The 15,730-nt window shown below is 36.4% G+C and overlaps 1 protein-coding gene across 1 annotated transcript; it reads right to left on the bottom strand.

Annotated features, from left to right (window-relative positions):
* Positions 1 to 302: 302 nt before the first annotated feature.
* cfap100 (cilia and flagella associated protein 100) lies at positions 303 to 11,147 on the bottom strand. Its single transcript, XM_034229193.1, has 16 exons — positions 11,104 to 11,147; positions 10,092 to 10,163; positions 9,940 to 10,011; positions 9,763 to 9,860; positions 9,396 to 9,648; positions 9,250 to 9,314; positions 6,704 to 6,867; positions 6,539 to 6,619; positions 4,585 to 4,754; positions 4,055 to 4,139; positions 3,599 to 3,641; positions 3,352 to 3,506; positions 2,455 to 2,584; positions 2,163 to 2,365; positions 1,128 to 1,221; positions 303 to 871 (listed from the first exon to the last, which is right to left on the bottom strand). Exons 1-16 carry the CDS (start codon positions 11,126 to 11,128, stop codon positions 752 to 754), a joined length of 1,830 nt encoding a protein of 609 aa, XP_034085084.1. The 5' UTR covers positions 11,129 to 11,147; the 3' UTR covers positions 303 to 751.
* Positions 11,148 to 15,730: the final 4,583 nt, after the last annotated feature.

Raw genomic sequence — 15,730 nt, 5'->3', positions numbered from 1 at the left:
CTGTTAATAATTAGTCAAACTAACATAAGTACTGATATAAGTAACTATTTATACAGTAAAAGGAACAGTAGGAATGGCATCTCCCTTTTACATTTGCTTTCCCAAAACAAGCATGACATTTATCACAGTCAGATCTTTGGTTATCTCTAACAAATGTGTATTTTGTAAAAATGAAGGAGAAACAACTACACATCTAAGTTAAGACACATTAAGTTGTGAAGAAAAAAGAGAATGTTTTTAAGTCTCAAACAAATCATTTAATTAAGCTGTAAGAACGTTATATTATACCATGACAACAAAAATAAAGTTTAGTAAACTGTCGGTTTTTTTATTTTATAGGAGAAATGTAACATCCTAAATTGTCTTACAAATGTGTTGAGATTGAATTTAGGAAGTGACAAAGTCTTTCCTATAAAGTCAGCAACAGATTTGTAGTAGGAAAGCATGCTTTATAAATGATTATGTATATGGTTTAAATTATCTAAAACAGTTATACAACCAGGCACTCATTGCAATCAGACTTAATATTCTTTACATGATTCTCTTACACATAAACTTCATTGCTCGAGTCACACTATAATGCATGATAATGTTGTGTTAACATTTCAGCTAATGATTAATGGAATCTATCTGGTCTATCTAATCTATCTTTATGTCATGATGTTGTGTAGGCAAGTAATTATGATTATATTGTGAAATATTTTCACTCCTCAACTGTTGTGTTGGATGGATTAGCTTAGATTAGTTTCCTCTAGTCATCGGGGCTGAAGAGGTAGGCATGCAGCTCGTCTTCAGCAGGCGTGTTGTCCACATTGCTGACTCTGACTTTCTGGGCAACAGGTTTGCATCTGGGCACGAGCTTTCTCCCAGTCTGAAAGAAATAATTGCATTGGTCCTGTTTTTATTTATTCTTTTTTTGACAGTTTCTCATTTAAAAGTGGGTAATTGTATGAGGTGGAGCCTCTGTTAATCTTCAAAAACATTAAAAGCTAATAAAATGTTTTTAAAATAATGTATACACAAGTTAATTTTTGTCTTTTTGTAATGAGCTGTCATTTATTTCCACAAAATTCATCCATATCTTACCCAGTGCAACACATTTATTTTAAATGCAGGAAATGACTTACTATTTTCTTGGAGTCAGCCAGAGATCTTTCCAGGTACCTCCTCATCCTCTCCTTCTGTTTCTCTCTCTGCTCTCTCAGCTTTTCTTCACGCTGCCTGCAACATGATGAAGGATGACATGAAGTAACGGCACGTTTTTTTAATACAACAAGCTATTGTATTTTTGAAATTACATTTGGAATTAAAGTGCTGAAACGGGTTTCTACGGCAAAGATTAAAATAATTAAAGCAGACATACTATGTTCATTTTCTGATTTATATAATAAAAAGGAGGATTTAAGAAAGGAGTTTAATGGAGGAGTTCCAGGCAGGGGGGTGTGGGGGAGAAACTCCCTCTGGAGGGATCACAGAGATTTTAGCCTTTGCAAACCATTTACATGCACAAAAACCTATATATAAAATAACAAAATCTTCCAGAATGAATTCAAGACCTTCCAAATCTGAAGAAAAAAACTATTGTCAGTTCTATCCTTCTGATCTGCATGATGTTAATCAGAAAGGCATTGTGCAACTTATATAAGAAAATAGATGGTACCATGTCAGAACAAATAATTACTTGCCATTGTTTAGATTTTTTAAGAATTCAAAAAGATTTATTCTAGATGTTTCAATACCAAGGAAGTCTATACTTTTAATTTAATAAATAAAATGCATTTTCAAGAGTTTACCACACCTTAATGTGTAAGACCAACTTTTCAGTAACCACAATTGAAGAAATAACTATTTTCGGTGGTTCCACTATCACTAAATTGATCTGATCTTACATTTCAATAACAGAAAAAAAGATACTTGCCATGTCTTAGGATTTGTTAGACTTTACATAGATTGATTTACCACAGTTTGATACTGATAAGTCTTTTTATTTGAATGATTCCTATATCTTTTAAGAGTCTTTTAAGAATCTGTATTAACCCTGATTAAAGGAAAAACATGCAATCTAGTAGTCGACATTAGAAGCAGAAATGAAGTTGTTGCTCAATCAACTTTTTCTTGCAGGCAAGAGTAAGTAATAATTGTATATCTCCACTGAGGCATACCTGCTCCTCCTCTCACTGTCCTTGATCTTCTTCATCATCTCTAAGCTGTCCTCAGGGATGCTCTCGAGGCTCTGCAGCAGTAAAGCTATGCGGTTCTCGATATTGGCCAGCTTCTCCAAGGTGCTCAGGTTGGTGATTCTGTCGTCCACGCAGCAGCGATGGACCTCGTCCACCTTGTCCCCCAGATCATCCAACACGACGTCCTGCAATCAAGAGTGGAAAGGAACAAGGGAAAAAATGACTTCCTGGGTGTCATCACTAAGTCCTTAAATTAGAGAGGCTGCTTCCTCACCTGGTCTTTTGTCTTCAGAATCACATGGAGCTCAACCTTCTGTCCGAGCTTGGCGCCTCTTTCCTTCTCTACGTCGATTCTCTGTTTCATGTCGTTGATCTGCAGGGTCAGCTGCTCTTTGTCCTTTTCACTTCAGTCAGAAGGGTTTCAGCATTCAATGGATTGTGAAACATTTTCCAGACCCAAGTTTAAAAATGGTGTGGATATAAAAAAATGTGTAAGGAAACTAAAACTGGTACTTCCTTTTATATGGACTTATCAAAAACACTTTACCTGTTGCCTTTTGTTGTTGTTGAATAAAACAAACAATGTCTTAACACGTGAATCTATCTTCTCATTAAAGACTGTTTAATTTATTTTTTTAGGAAATATGGAAACCTTAATTCCCTCATCTCACAGAAGGAACCACGATTTATTTGTGGTCCTTGGATGGGGTGAGGGAGTGTGAAGCTAGTAATGGGTTGGAGGTCTTCTATTTCTCTCTTATATGAAGGAACGTTAAATAACTATGACTATTTTTATTGTTGATATCTTTACATTATTTATTATTTTATTTATAATTAAATAGTTATTACTATTATTATTCTTTAGTTTATTCATTTTTTTATTTTTAAGTGTGTCTTTGTATGTCTTTTAACATTGTTTGTTTATATGAAGGGAAACATGGCAATACCACAATTTATAATCGTTGAAAAGGATGTTTCATAATAAAACATTTCAAATAGGATGTGGGAAAGTTGAGTTAAGGAAATAAATAATGTGCAAATAAGAATAGAGGTAATAATATATATGTGATTCCAAGTAAAAAGTGAGGCTCCTGCAGAGCTCAGGACGGCAATAAGTCTGCTTATTTTAAAGCAACTCCTAGAGCTTTGACCTTTGACCCATGATGCTTACATCTTCTTGCTGGTCGTATCCACGGACTGCTTGAGTTTTTCCAGAGTCTCCTCCACCCTCGTAGAGTTCTGAATCAGAGACAAGATCTGCTCCGTCAGCTCCGTCACCAGATTCATCAGCTGCTGGGGGTCAGAGAAGTACAGCTCCGGATCCTCCTGCAGAGATCATACACAAGGTGGGCAAAAAAGTACTGCAATAATACTGCAAGATAAAAACATTTAAAATATTTTAGATTTGGAAAACTGACCTCAAATTCTGAGTGGCCACTATCCAGTTTGGAAATTGTGATCCTGGAAGAAGTAAGAAGGAGTTTTGGAGACAGGAGAAAGTGTTTGCAGTAGCATGTAAACAGGATTTAAAATGAATTCATGGTAAGGTGTTCAAAATGATACAAGCTTTCTGAAAATGACTTGAAATCATGTTTAATGGTCTTAAGTCATTAAGACAGAAGACATTTTTTCAAGCATACTATCGAAAAAAAGAAATAAAGTAAAATGGATCACACTCAAAAGTCTGCCTTTAAGTGCTTCCGTACATAGGTATTCAATAGGTACAAATTATTTTAATAGGCGATTATTATTTTGCGCTTATTTGGACGTTTACTCTTATTTATTGCTGCATCATTGTGTATGAATATAAAGAATAAATAATAAAAGCAAAACAGCCATCAATGTTGTGATGTGATGTGTTTGTGTTCCCTCACACTGCGTCGCTGTTGGCTGAGGACAGCCCGGTCTCTGTGATGGACGCCAGCTCTCGGCCTGGACCGTACACCTCCATCTCCAAACCTGTGTGTTAGAAAAATCAAAATATGCTATTATCACACAATACTAGTCATACTTACTTAAACAAAGGGCTTCTTGGACCACTTATCACTGATTTTACATTTGAATATTTTCTTATAAGTTTTTATGAAATATTTGTTTATGTTTTTTCTTAATTATAACAAAATAGCATTTTTTATTTTTTGTTAAATATTTCATACACATATGGAAAAAAAGTGAATATTGTTCACTGTAAAGCGTGTTCCTTTAAAAAAAATGGATACTAGTATGTGCATGAAAACGCAAATTGTAATAATTGTATTTTTCTATTTACTTTTAAATAAGTTAAACATATAGAAAATTATTATTATTTTAAGGAATGACAATTTTATTATAATAAAGTCTGCAATGGGCTTCCATACCCTGGTGTTTATAATGAGTGTGATGTTGATTCCCTTGGTTTACTTGCCCTTCCTAACAGCTGACTCCTCAGGCTCCTGAGCTTCTCCTTCAGACAGATCCTTGTTTTTCAAAGCTTTGGTCTTCTGGGCCTCCTGCCACTCTGGAGGAGACAACTCAAACAGCAGCTCCTTGTACCTCTTGTAGTCTATCAGGATATCTTCAAACTTGGCAATCTCACTGTAATAGAAACATATTATACTCACTTACTTACTTTAAAAATATCATTGTGTGATTCGTATTTGCTAATGTTTATCTATATTTACTACTTCTCACACTTCTTAGCTAAGCTTGGGAAAATTCCTTATTAAGAAGATTTGTTGCAATGTTGTTAGTTACACTCCATGTGCACCAACAGTATGACCTTCAACTCAGGTGAACTGAGAACATCCTGATATGGCCTCCCTAACTCCCTAACTTCCAGAATGCTCCTTTCAGTATCACCAAGCTTCACCCCTCCCTTTCTCCTCTCTCTGTGTTTAAACATGCAACCCAAACTCTATCCTTCATCTTTCACTCTGCAGACTGTATGCTCTCTGACTCGGTATGACTGACTGAACTGTTTTGCAAGAAATAAAATACGACAAAGACAAATGGTTTGATTCAACCCCCATTGCACAATAGGTTTATTGGCGAAATAAAGAATGTCTTAGCTGTTTGCCATAAACAAATTCAACAAGAACTGTTTAAGTAGTTAAATGAAACTAATATTACAAGGGTTTTTATCCAAATTCAACAGAAAAAATGCTACTTTCAATGACTACTGCAGTCTCAAAGTTATTCCTCCCCTTCATGACTAGCATCTTCAGAACTTAGTAGAGCACCCTTTTTCTGTTGTGACCTGCTCCAACATGATGCTTAGCCAGACCCCAGCTTCTGACAGCCTTCCTGAGGAATCTTAGCCCATTCCTCATGGGCATTGCCTCCAGTTCAGTAATATTCTTGGGTGTGCGTTTTGCAACCGCCTTCTTCAAATCCCACCAGAGGTTTTCTATGGGTTTCAAGTCAGGCAACTGTGAGACCACTCTAGAATCTTCCATCTCTTCTTCTGAAACCAAGCCTTGGTGGACTTTGAGGTATCCATCATTGTCCTGTTGGAAGGTCAAATGCAACCAAGCTTCAGCTTCCTCACAGACGGCATGACGTGTTTTCCTAAGATTTCCTGATACTTGACTGAATCCATCAGGGATGGAGGAAGCAAAGCTGCACCAGAGCCTCACTGAGCCACCGCCATGTTTCACTGTAGGCAGGGCGTTCTTTTCAGCATATGCTTCATTCTTTTTCCTCCAGACATACCGCTGGTCCATAGGCCCGAAAAGTTTCAGTTTCGTTTCATCGCTCCACAAAACAGAATTCCAAAACTTCTGTGGCATGTGTATACAGTATGGTCTTGAGCATATTGGAGCCGACTTTTCTTGTGCTTTTGGGTCAGTAGTGGTGTACGTCTTGGAGTCCGGGCATGGAGCCTGGTGCCTAACTGTGCAAACTGAAACCTCAGTGCCTGCTGCCACCAAGTCTTGCTGCTGGTGTTTTGCAGTCACTCAAGGGTTTTTGACCACTTGCCTCCTCAGGAATCTGGTGGCAGCCGCTGATAGCCTCCTCTTTCTGCCACGTCCAGGTAGTGAAGCCACTGTTCCTTTAACTTGCGAACTATGCTTCCAACTGTATCTCTAGGAACATTCAGTGCTTTTGCTATGTTTTTTGTATCATTGTCCTTGTTTGCGCAAGGCAATGATCACTTCTCTGAACTTTTTGGACAATTCTTTTGACTTAGCCATATTTTGTTTTGAATTTGGATAAAAACCCTTGTAATATTAGTTTCACTGAACTACTTAAACAGTTCTTGTGTCATTTGTTTATTGCAAACAGCTGAAAAATTGTATATTTTGCCAATAAACCTAATGTGGAATGGGGGTTGAATAATTAAAATTGCAACTGTATGTAATTATACAACATAATCATACCTTGTTACGGTTCCTATTCCAGCCGTCAGTTTCTTGATCTCAGCATTCTTCTCCTGTTTGGCCTTTGCCTCCTGTTCAAAGCTGGCAACAGAGACAAGACAATCATTCACAACGTGACACTTTTTAACGTGCAACGAGCATCCATCTTAAAACACGTCTCCTCACAATGTTCTGGCCTCCACAGACTTCTTCTCGTTCTCCCTGAGGAACTCCTCAAATTTCAGGTTGTCTCTCTCGATATTCTTCTCCAGCTGCCTCAGCTGTCTGTCTTCCTTTGCAATGATTTTGTCCATCTTCAAAATCTCTGACCTTTTCATCATCAGAGACAGCTGGGGAGAGGAGAATAAAGGGTTCAACTGTTCCTCATGGGTGTGTTGGCAGGGATTATCAGGACTGCACACATTTGTTACTGTAATTGATAAACACATAACCACAAACTGCGATATTTCGCTGCATTCTAAAATAAAACCAGAATTATTTTAATGGTATATTTTGTGTCCACTTCAATGTTGAATTTGTTCATTAAAAGAAAGTTAGGTAAATTATTTCCTGTTTTTTTTTAATTAAACAAGCTATTATATTCAACAACGTTATTGCATATTTTCCTCATATCGGGAGACCTTGAAGCTAAAGCAGCCAATTTTCAAACTTGAAGGTCACCTATTAGCAAAATCCACTTTTTCATGTCTTTTATATAAACATTTGTCCCCTCTGTGTTAAGAGATTCTGAAAGTTTCAGGAAAAAATATTCTCTCTCTTTTTGTCCTTACCATTTACATAGAAACCTGTCTGAAAATGCGCTGATCAGATTTCAGCAACTTTGTGATGTCACAATTGTGGATTGCCACAGACACAGATTCAGCACTTTTGGAATTTTTTTATCGTCCATCTGCTCTGATATCTGCTTTCTGGATATTCTTCACTTTCTGTGTTCCTCATAGCTGCTGGGATATTACCGTTGTGTCCAGTACTCAAGTTGAGGGGGGATGAGGGGGGATGGCATCCCCCCTGAAATAAAAACGGTCAAAATCATCCCCCTTCAAAAACTGCCATCCCCCCTTTCCATCCCTTATGTAATTTTATCAATGAACGTGGCACTGGTATTACTGCTATTTCAACATTAATTGTGCGCATTTTGAGTACAATACTGTGAGCGAGGGAGCACGCACACACGCAATGACATTTTTACCAAGTCACTGACGCTATACTATGCGAGTGCCCTAGAGGGCGCCAGAGCGCCGTGATGCGCCTGTTTGATCGATGCCAGAAGCGCAGGTAACGGTCATCACAATGGCCAAGCAACCAGGAGGACAACGCCATCTGAGGGACTTCATATTTAAAAATACTAAAAATAACATACAGGTAAGTCTAGAGTCAGTAATCTTAGTCATTACTCACTACTTTAGTCAACAAAGGTGGAATCTATGGACATAAGCAGCAATAACAACTTAGTTAGGAGTTTAGCTACGTTTTTCTCTCGTGTTAGCTAGCTGGTAAGACTCAAAACTGTTGATGAAATGATACCACCAGCACCAGAAGAGCTGAAACCCCTCCTTCAAGCAGTGAACACTCTGGTCATCTCCACAGCTGAGTGTGAACGTGGGTTTAGTCAGATGAACATTTGAACCACAACTAGAAGCTCCCTAGAGGTAAAAAGCATGTCAGCCTTGCTTTTCATCAAGTGTGTTGTTGGCCCTCCACTGAACAAGTTCAGACCAGAGGTATATGTCAAGACTTGGCTTCAAAGCCATTGCTTAGCTAACAATCCGAAAGCAAGAGCCAGAAAAATTGAGACCAAAAAGCATGATTATGAAAATCTTTGGAAACTTCTATGAGATGGGGGAGAGTGGAGTAGGCAGCCATTGACAACATTGGTCCTATTTTGTATTATCTGTATAATCTTTTAATATATTTTCATATTTCGTAAACAATTTCAATTTGCACTTAATGCCCTGTTCCTAAAAAAATTCATGAAGAATTTACATAATGATTTAATTAATTACGATACAAATGTAACCCTTTAGATACCAGTTTTGATCGTATACCAGTAACTGCTTTTTTGAAAAAATACACTATAATTCAATATTCTAAAAACTATTTTGACTTTATTATTAGTATAATCAGTTGATCCATCTGAATAATAAATGAGGGACTGTTAACCTACAAGATTTGTACCATATACTTCATTATAACCACATTTTTGTATTCCCTCCCCCCCTTTAAATTAAAGTGAAAACAATATTTTGCCCTAATTGTCCTCTGCATTTGACCCTAAATGTTATTCTACTCTAATTCTGAGGTGCCTTGGTCAAGAGCAATGAAAGGAGTATCTGAACATCCATAACATGCATGTTGTTTTAGGAGTAATTATCTTTATGCTGGTTGGTCTCCCACCCTCGGCGGGTTATCAGCACAAATTATGTCCCCATATGATAAAATCCACCATCCCCCCTGATTTTTTTTTACAACTTGAGTACTGGTTGTGTCACTGTAGCAGCATTTTCTACTAATAAACAGTATATTTCTGATATCACAACCATGATGATAGCTTGTTTAAAGGCCTGATTTTTAACACGGGCTATCTTCGTTTCTACGTAGATCGCTCGTTTTGATTGATTTACAGTATTACAGCAATTAGAACTTGTAATTGAATGTCAATCTAGAAATCTAACTTCTTACAATATGGGACATTTAGGAACTTTTTAATTTACCTCCAATACTGCTTTCTGCCGTTCCATGGAGATCAAGTCATGTTTGCTGTCTTTTGCAAAGTTTTCTGGAGATGGAGGAGAGACAACGGTCAGCATTTACGTTAGCAAGTAATCCACGGTGTGCACTCCCCTCTGTCTCCACTCACCTCGTTTCATCATGGCCATCTTCAGCTCATGTCTGGTGGATGTCTGTTGAGGGAAAACTGTCTTGCTCCTGTTTTGTTTGAGACTCTTTACCTTCTCCCTTTCTTCTTCTTCTTCTTCTTCTCCCTCCTCCTCCTCTTCCTCTTCCTCCTCCTCCTCCACTTGTTCTTGCAGCTCTTTCCTCAACTTCGCCATCATTCGAGCAGTGTGGGTGGTCTTCTCATTAATTGGCAAAGCCAGGAATTGACGCATCTCCTGAGCATGGATGGGAACAGGAGCAGGACTTTAATATGGTAATATATTTCATTCTGTTCCCGTATGAGTATCACACACTGTATGTAAAATAACTTTATTAGTACACACACCAACCTCTTTTCGGTTCGCTTTTTCATTAACACTTAGCAGGAACATGCTATTGCTGTCCGGCACTTTGAATGGGCTCGGTCGAGTGTCTCTCTTTTTCATGTCTGCACACAATAAAACATATCAATCATCTCATTGTTTTGGCTTTCTATTTTACAGATTTGTCACTGGCTACTACTGTACCTGGTTTGCGTGATTTGGCAGCACTGAGAGTCTCTGAAACAACAACGCTGCCTGGAGAAATCTCCGGTACTTCTGTTGATAACATGATTAATCACTGACTGCAGGGACACTGGGTCTTATGTGTGACGCATGGTATTCTAATAAATATTTACTGGCATTAAGTGATGACATCTCTGAGGTGACTTCTTCCATCTGGCAACACGCTGGCTCAGCGTTTTGTGTGTCTGCAGGTAACAGAAATACAAGATTAAACTGTTTTTGCAGAAGACAAACAGCATGAACTTAAAGTGTACATTTAAAGCAGAGCTGGGCAAATCCACACAACATAATAAAACTGTCCAAGCGCAAAACTTCTTATCTATACTTTTAACTCAACACATATGTATTCATTTATTTGAATATTACACATTTTTACAAAATTACAACATGTTTTACAAATGTAATAGCTTATTATATAATAGGTTTTCACCTTTTCCACTACCTAGAGGCAGGCTTAAAATACATATTATTTCAATTAATATTGTGCTTAAATGATGCAAAAAACCTTTCACCTTTCAATGGTGATCATACCCATGGCCTTAATTGTTAACGTATTGCAATATTGACATACTTGCAGTATTACAAATTGGGTGTCAGTGGCTATGCACACGTCTGAAACTGGAATAAAACTGGAAGCTAATTTATCAACAGGTCACCAAATTGATAAACTTTAAAATAAATTCTTAATTAACCAGGAATGCAATCTTAAGGATTGCTATTTACATTTATACAAAATGTCTAACACACATCAATCCCAGGGACCAGGACTAAAGCTGCCATAGTATACTAATTTGCTGTTTTAAATATTTATTTATATTTGACAAGCTAGTTATGATAAGGCCTACCATCAGTTAAGATAAGCAATGTAACTAAATATTCTCTTTATGGGCATTCAAATGAGTTTCTGTGTACTTTAGCAACATATCACGTTTGGATTGTTTTCACATTTTATCCCGGAAGTGATTAGCTGAATTAGGCTAATCTGTTTACTTGCTAAACTAACGTGAAATTAGCCCAGTTTGTCTGATAACCAAACGGAATGTTGCTTTTAATTTGTGCGGGTTAGCATGAAGCTAACTGTTTACACACGTCTTTAATTTGATGTTTAAAATGTATTCCACCTACCGCCTGATAATGTTGCTGTTAGCATCACACATCTCCAGACTGGGCTCTTTGTTTGTGTACTGTTGCCTTGGTAACAGTTGCCTTCACGGTCTCCTATTAACTCCCTTCCAATTGGATAAAGCTTGTTTGCATTGTACTCCATCAATAGATGAGAGTAACACCTACGATTATACCACACTAGACAAGGTTGGCCTTATTGTTAGTTTAAATAGAAGAAGCAGTGGTGTAAAGTAACTAAGTACATTTACTCAAGTACTGTACAATGTTGAGGTACTGTACTTTAATTTTTGCTACTTTGTAGCCTACTTCAACTCCACTACAATTCAGAGGTAAATAGTGTACTTTTACTCCACTACATTTATTAAATATCTTTAGTTACTTTGCAAATTTGGATTTATGATGTGAAATATAGTCAACTCTTAAATCAGACTTTAGTTCCACCTGGAGTAAATTCACAAGCTACCCTGCAGTATACAAAGTCATTACAATTCAAACTAGCTGCACCTTTACCAGCTTTGATAACACTTTAATGATCAATCATTATAATCAAAACGTATTATGTATATTATTCTGAAATGGACCAATCTGAACAATGACTACTTTTACTTCTGTTACTTTAAGTATATTTTGATGCATATACTTTTGTACTTTTACTTGAGTATCATTTTGAATTTTTTGACTTTGAGTTGTAACAGAGTATTTTTACACTCTTTCTACTTACTCAACTACCATATCTGAGTACTTTTTCCACCTCTGGTAAGACGTTTCAAGAGGTCAGTATCCTTCAGGAAAACAACAAACTAATGTTTTAGTTAGAACAGTTGTATTTATGAATAAAACAGATTATCAAAATTATTATCAAATGTGTCCTAAAAATACATTTATCTCCTTTTCATGGGTTTTTGAAGAAACCAAACGACATTTTCTACAGTATACCAACGACAAATCTGCACAGCTATTGTAAGAATTACTTGCTGTGAAAACAATACCAAATACTGTTGGTGTCAAATTGCTTCTGAATTACATTTTTATTCCAAAAAAGTCTCTTTTTAAAATGAGTATTTGGGGGATGTTTTCTTTATATGTTTTCCTACTGGGGAGAACATTTGGCAAAGTCAATTCTGTGTGCCAGTCATATTAATCCTCCACTAGATGGCAGAGACAGATCATACAGTCTGTGTCAAAGAGGCAAGTCCTCAAACAGAGATTTCAGGACTAAAAATAACTTAAAATACATAGAAATATATTGACATGAAATTTAGTGAAAAGTGCAACCAAGAGAATAGTTAACAAGCAGAATACATGTAACAAGATGTTTTTATTCAGTAGCTGGACCCATATGTTTAAAAAATAACAATGATGGTGAGCAATATCTACTGAATGTGTTCAAGTAAAACCGAGCATTCCCTCTTGCTCAAATTAGATTAGATTTGTAAGTGGTTGATTGTGAATTTGCCCAATGAAAGGCAGTTGTTTTTTTCTTAGAAAATAAGAAAACACTCAACAGAAGACATATTTGTTACCCTCCCAACCCTAATACCAGCTTCCTAAATGAAGTGGACTTAGATGCCGACACTTGTTTCAGTTTACCGTGTGTTCCAGTGAATATACTTGGAAGCTGATACTGTACATTCCCTTCCACGCATCCACACATGACCCTGCACATCTCAGCTCCACAGAGCAGCCCACACACTCTACACACACTTGCTTGTAGGAAATCCCAGTGTCAGATTGTCAGGCTAAAGTCAAATGCAAACACATGGGGGAGTGTTGGCTCTTGCTGAAGAAAGGGCACTTTGTGTAAAGAGAGAGGAAAGGTGTTTTATTCAGATATGAAGGAGACAGTTTCATGCTCGTAAGGGATGGAGAGGAAACATAAAGCAAACACGTTAAGTGCTTTATTATCAAGTATAATAATAATAATTGTAAAAATAAATTGTACTCACCAGAATTAATGGGCAGGGGTGGGGGAAAATATATTCATGTAGGAATCGAGTCTCCTATCTTCCAAGTTTCTACATTCGAAGCTTAGTAATGCTACTGATAGACAGTCATCCTGCACAGCAAGTCATATTTGTGTCAAGAATTATTGTTTTATTTTCTTCATAAAAACTCTGTATGAAAAAAAGATAATTTTGACTAAATTCATATTTAGTATTTTGTTTGAAAAAGCACTTTACACGTTAAAGAAAAAAATACAAATTTGTGTCAAGCGTTTTTTTTTTTAGATTATTGGAAAATGTATATAACTAAAACAAAGTTTAAAAAAAAGAATACATAGATAAAAATACATTTGATTTCAAGTGCTTTAAAAAGGGTATTATTCATACTAGTAATACTTGTAAAATAATAACTATAATAATTATAATAATCATATACTTTACTGCAAACATTTGTGGTGCAACACTTCTTAAGATTAAGTTATCTTAATGTTTTAAAAAAAAAAGTATTTTATTGTATTTAATTAATGTGACACATTGTCATATATGTTTGTATTATACATCTAAATATTGGGGTATGTAAACACATGTGTAGACTTTGTGAAAATGAAAACAACACTCTAAAGCATTAAAATGTGGTATTTCATCTTACAAGTGGATAATGGGGGAATGGGCAATATATGAAATATTGTTTTTGTCACTTATATGTCTGTATCTGTACTGCTTCAACCAATTGTGTTAATGAACAATTCTGTTCCTTAAGTTCTGTTACCCAGAATGCTGTTCTGCATACAGTATCAGGGTCTTACGATGCAGATGAGATGGAGAGCCAACCCAGTCTCACGGCATTTCGTGTTATAGTCACAACAACATTTAATCTATTGATTCGTGTTCACCAACACGATTTCCCCCTTTTTTTCGTGTCAGACAGAACGATTTTAAAAGCAATGTATTTCTATTGGTTGTGTGTTTCGTGCCTGCACCACGTCTTTTTGTCCGTTCGGGTCTTGGAAGACCGGAAGCTGTGTGGTTCATAAAAACATGTTCTTACTCAATATCAAGCCACGATTATTGTTTTTATTTTAAATCGTATAATGTCAGACTTTTTTTGCCGTCTGTGAGGAAAATAAATGGGGCTCAGAGCCTCAGAATACTGAAATCTGTATTTTTTAAATCTTTTTTTCCTTCTAATTTGTTATTCTTTTCTAAATAACACACTGTTATTTACTTAACAATAATACACAATTATCCTTGTTTTTATTTATTTGTTTAATTCTATAATCTCTGGCATTTTTTGGCTTCTTCGGCCATCCTAAACTCCGAAATGCATCATATCGCGTTAACACCATATCCCAACTTGCATTGCGGCTAAAACATCCAACCACCGAGCTTCAACCATAGCTGAGGATTTTGGGTAATCAGTTCAGTGGGGTGCAATGATGCTCGAAATGTCCCTTATAGGCCTACGTCTGTTTCCTGTTACTTTATTTGGGAATTCACTTCCAGACGGCCAAAAAGCCAGAGATTATAGAGTTAAACAAATAAATAAAAACAAGGATAATTGTGTGTTATTGTTGAGTAAATAACAGTGTGTTATTTAGAAAATAATAACAAATTAGAAGGAAAAAAATATTTAAAAAATACAGATTTCAGTATTCTGAGTCTCTGAGCCCCATTTCTTTTCCTCAACGACGGCAAAAAAGTTCGACATTATAAGATTTCAAATAAAAACAATAATCGTGGCTTGATATTGAGTAAGAACATGTTTTTATGAACCACACAGCTTCAGGTCTTCCTCAACCCGACCGGAGAAAAAGACGTACTGCAGGCACGAAACACACTACCAATAGAAATACATTGTTTTTAAAATCGTTCTGTGTGACATGAAAAAAAGGGGGAAATCGTGTTGGGGAACACGAATCAATAGATTAAATGTTGTGACTATAACACGAAATGCCGTGAGACTGGGTTGGGAGAGCAGCTGCCGCAGTAGTGCATGGGTTTCTTGAGCATTACATATTGCCTCTGCCTCCTCCGCTTTGAAGCACAAAGACAGAGGATATTTGGTATTATATAAGAGGTGAGCATTCAGCCTGCTGTGCATAATGACAGACTGTAAAGATAGAAAAACTGCACTTCAATAATTAAGCACATAAATGTATACAGAAAACAAAATTAAGAACAGAAGGCATTTCCTGAGCAACATTTTCATCTAACTTCACTAAATGATATTCCGCTCAAATCAATCTCGAATCAATTAGCATTAGGGGTGAGGGAAATATCTATTCATGAAAGAATTCAGACATATGTTATGAGATTCTGAATCAATTCAAAAATTACGAAAAATGTTTTTAAACATGTTTTGTTTTTACAAAAGAAGCTATACACAGGGTTGGGAGGGTTACTTTGTAAATGTAATCAGTTACTGATTACTGAATACATGGCTCTGAAAGTAATCCGAATACAGTTACAGTTACGTGTCTTAAAAAAATAATGTAATCAGATTACTTTTAGATTACTTTTGGATTACTTTCTTTTTCCATAACAGATGGGTATGTTTTGGTGAACAGGAGACACAAAAAGCAAAAGGAAACTGAACGTGTTTTTACTGTTTTAATGGCTTATCAAGAGCACAACTGAAACATCACATCTGAAACGATGCAACAACATAATACACGTGTTGGGGA

The sequence above is a fragment of the Gymnodraco acuticeps genome, unplaced genomic scaffold (assembly GCF_902827175.1).
Source record: "Gymnodraco acuticeps unplaced genomic scaffold, fGymAcu1.1, whole genome shotgun sequence".
NCBI classification, from domain to species: Eukaryota; Metazoa; Chordata; class Actinopteri; order Perciformes; family Bathydraconidae; genus Gymnodraco; species Gymnodraco acuticeps.
This window is presented reverse-complemented; position numbering and strand designations above follow the sequence as displayed.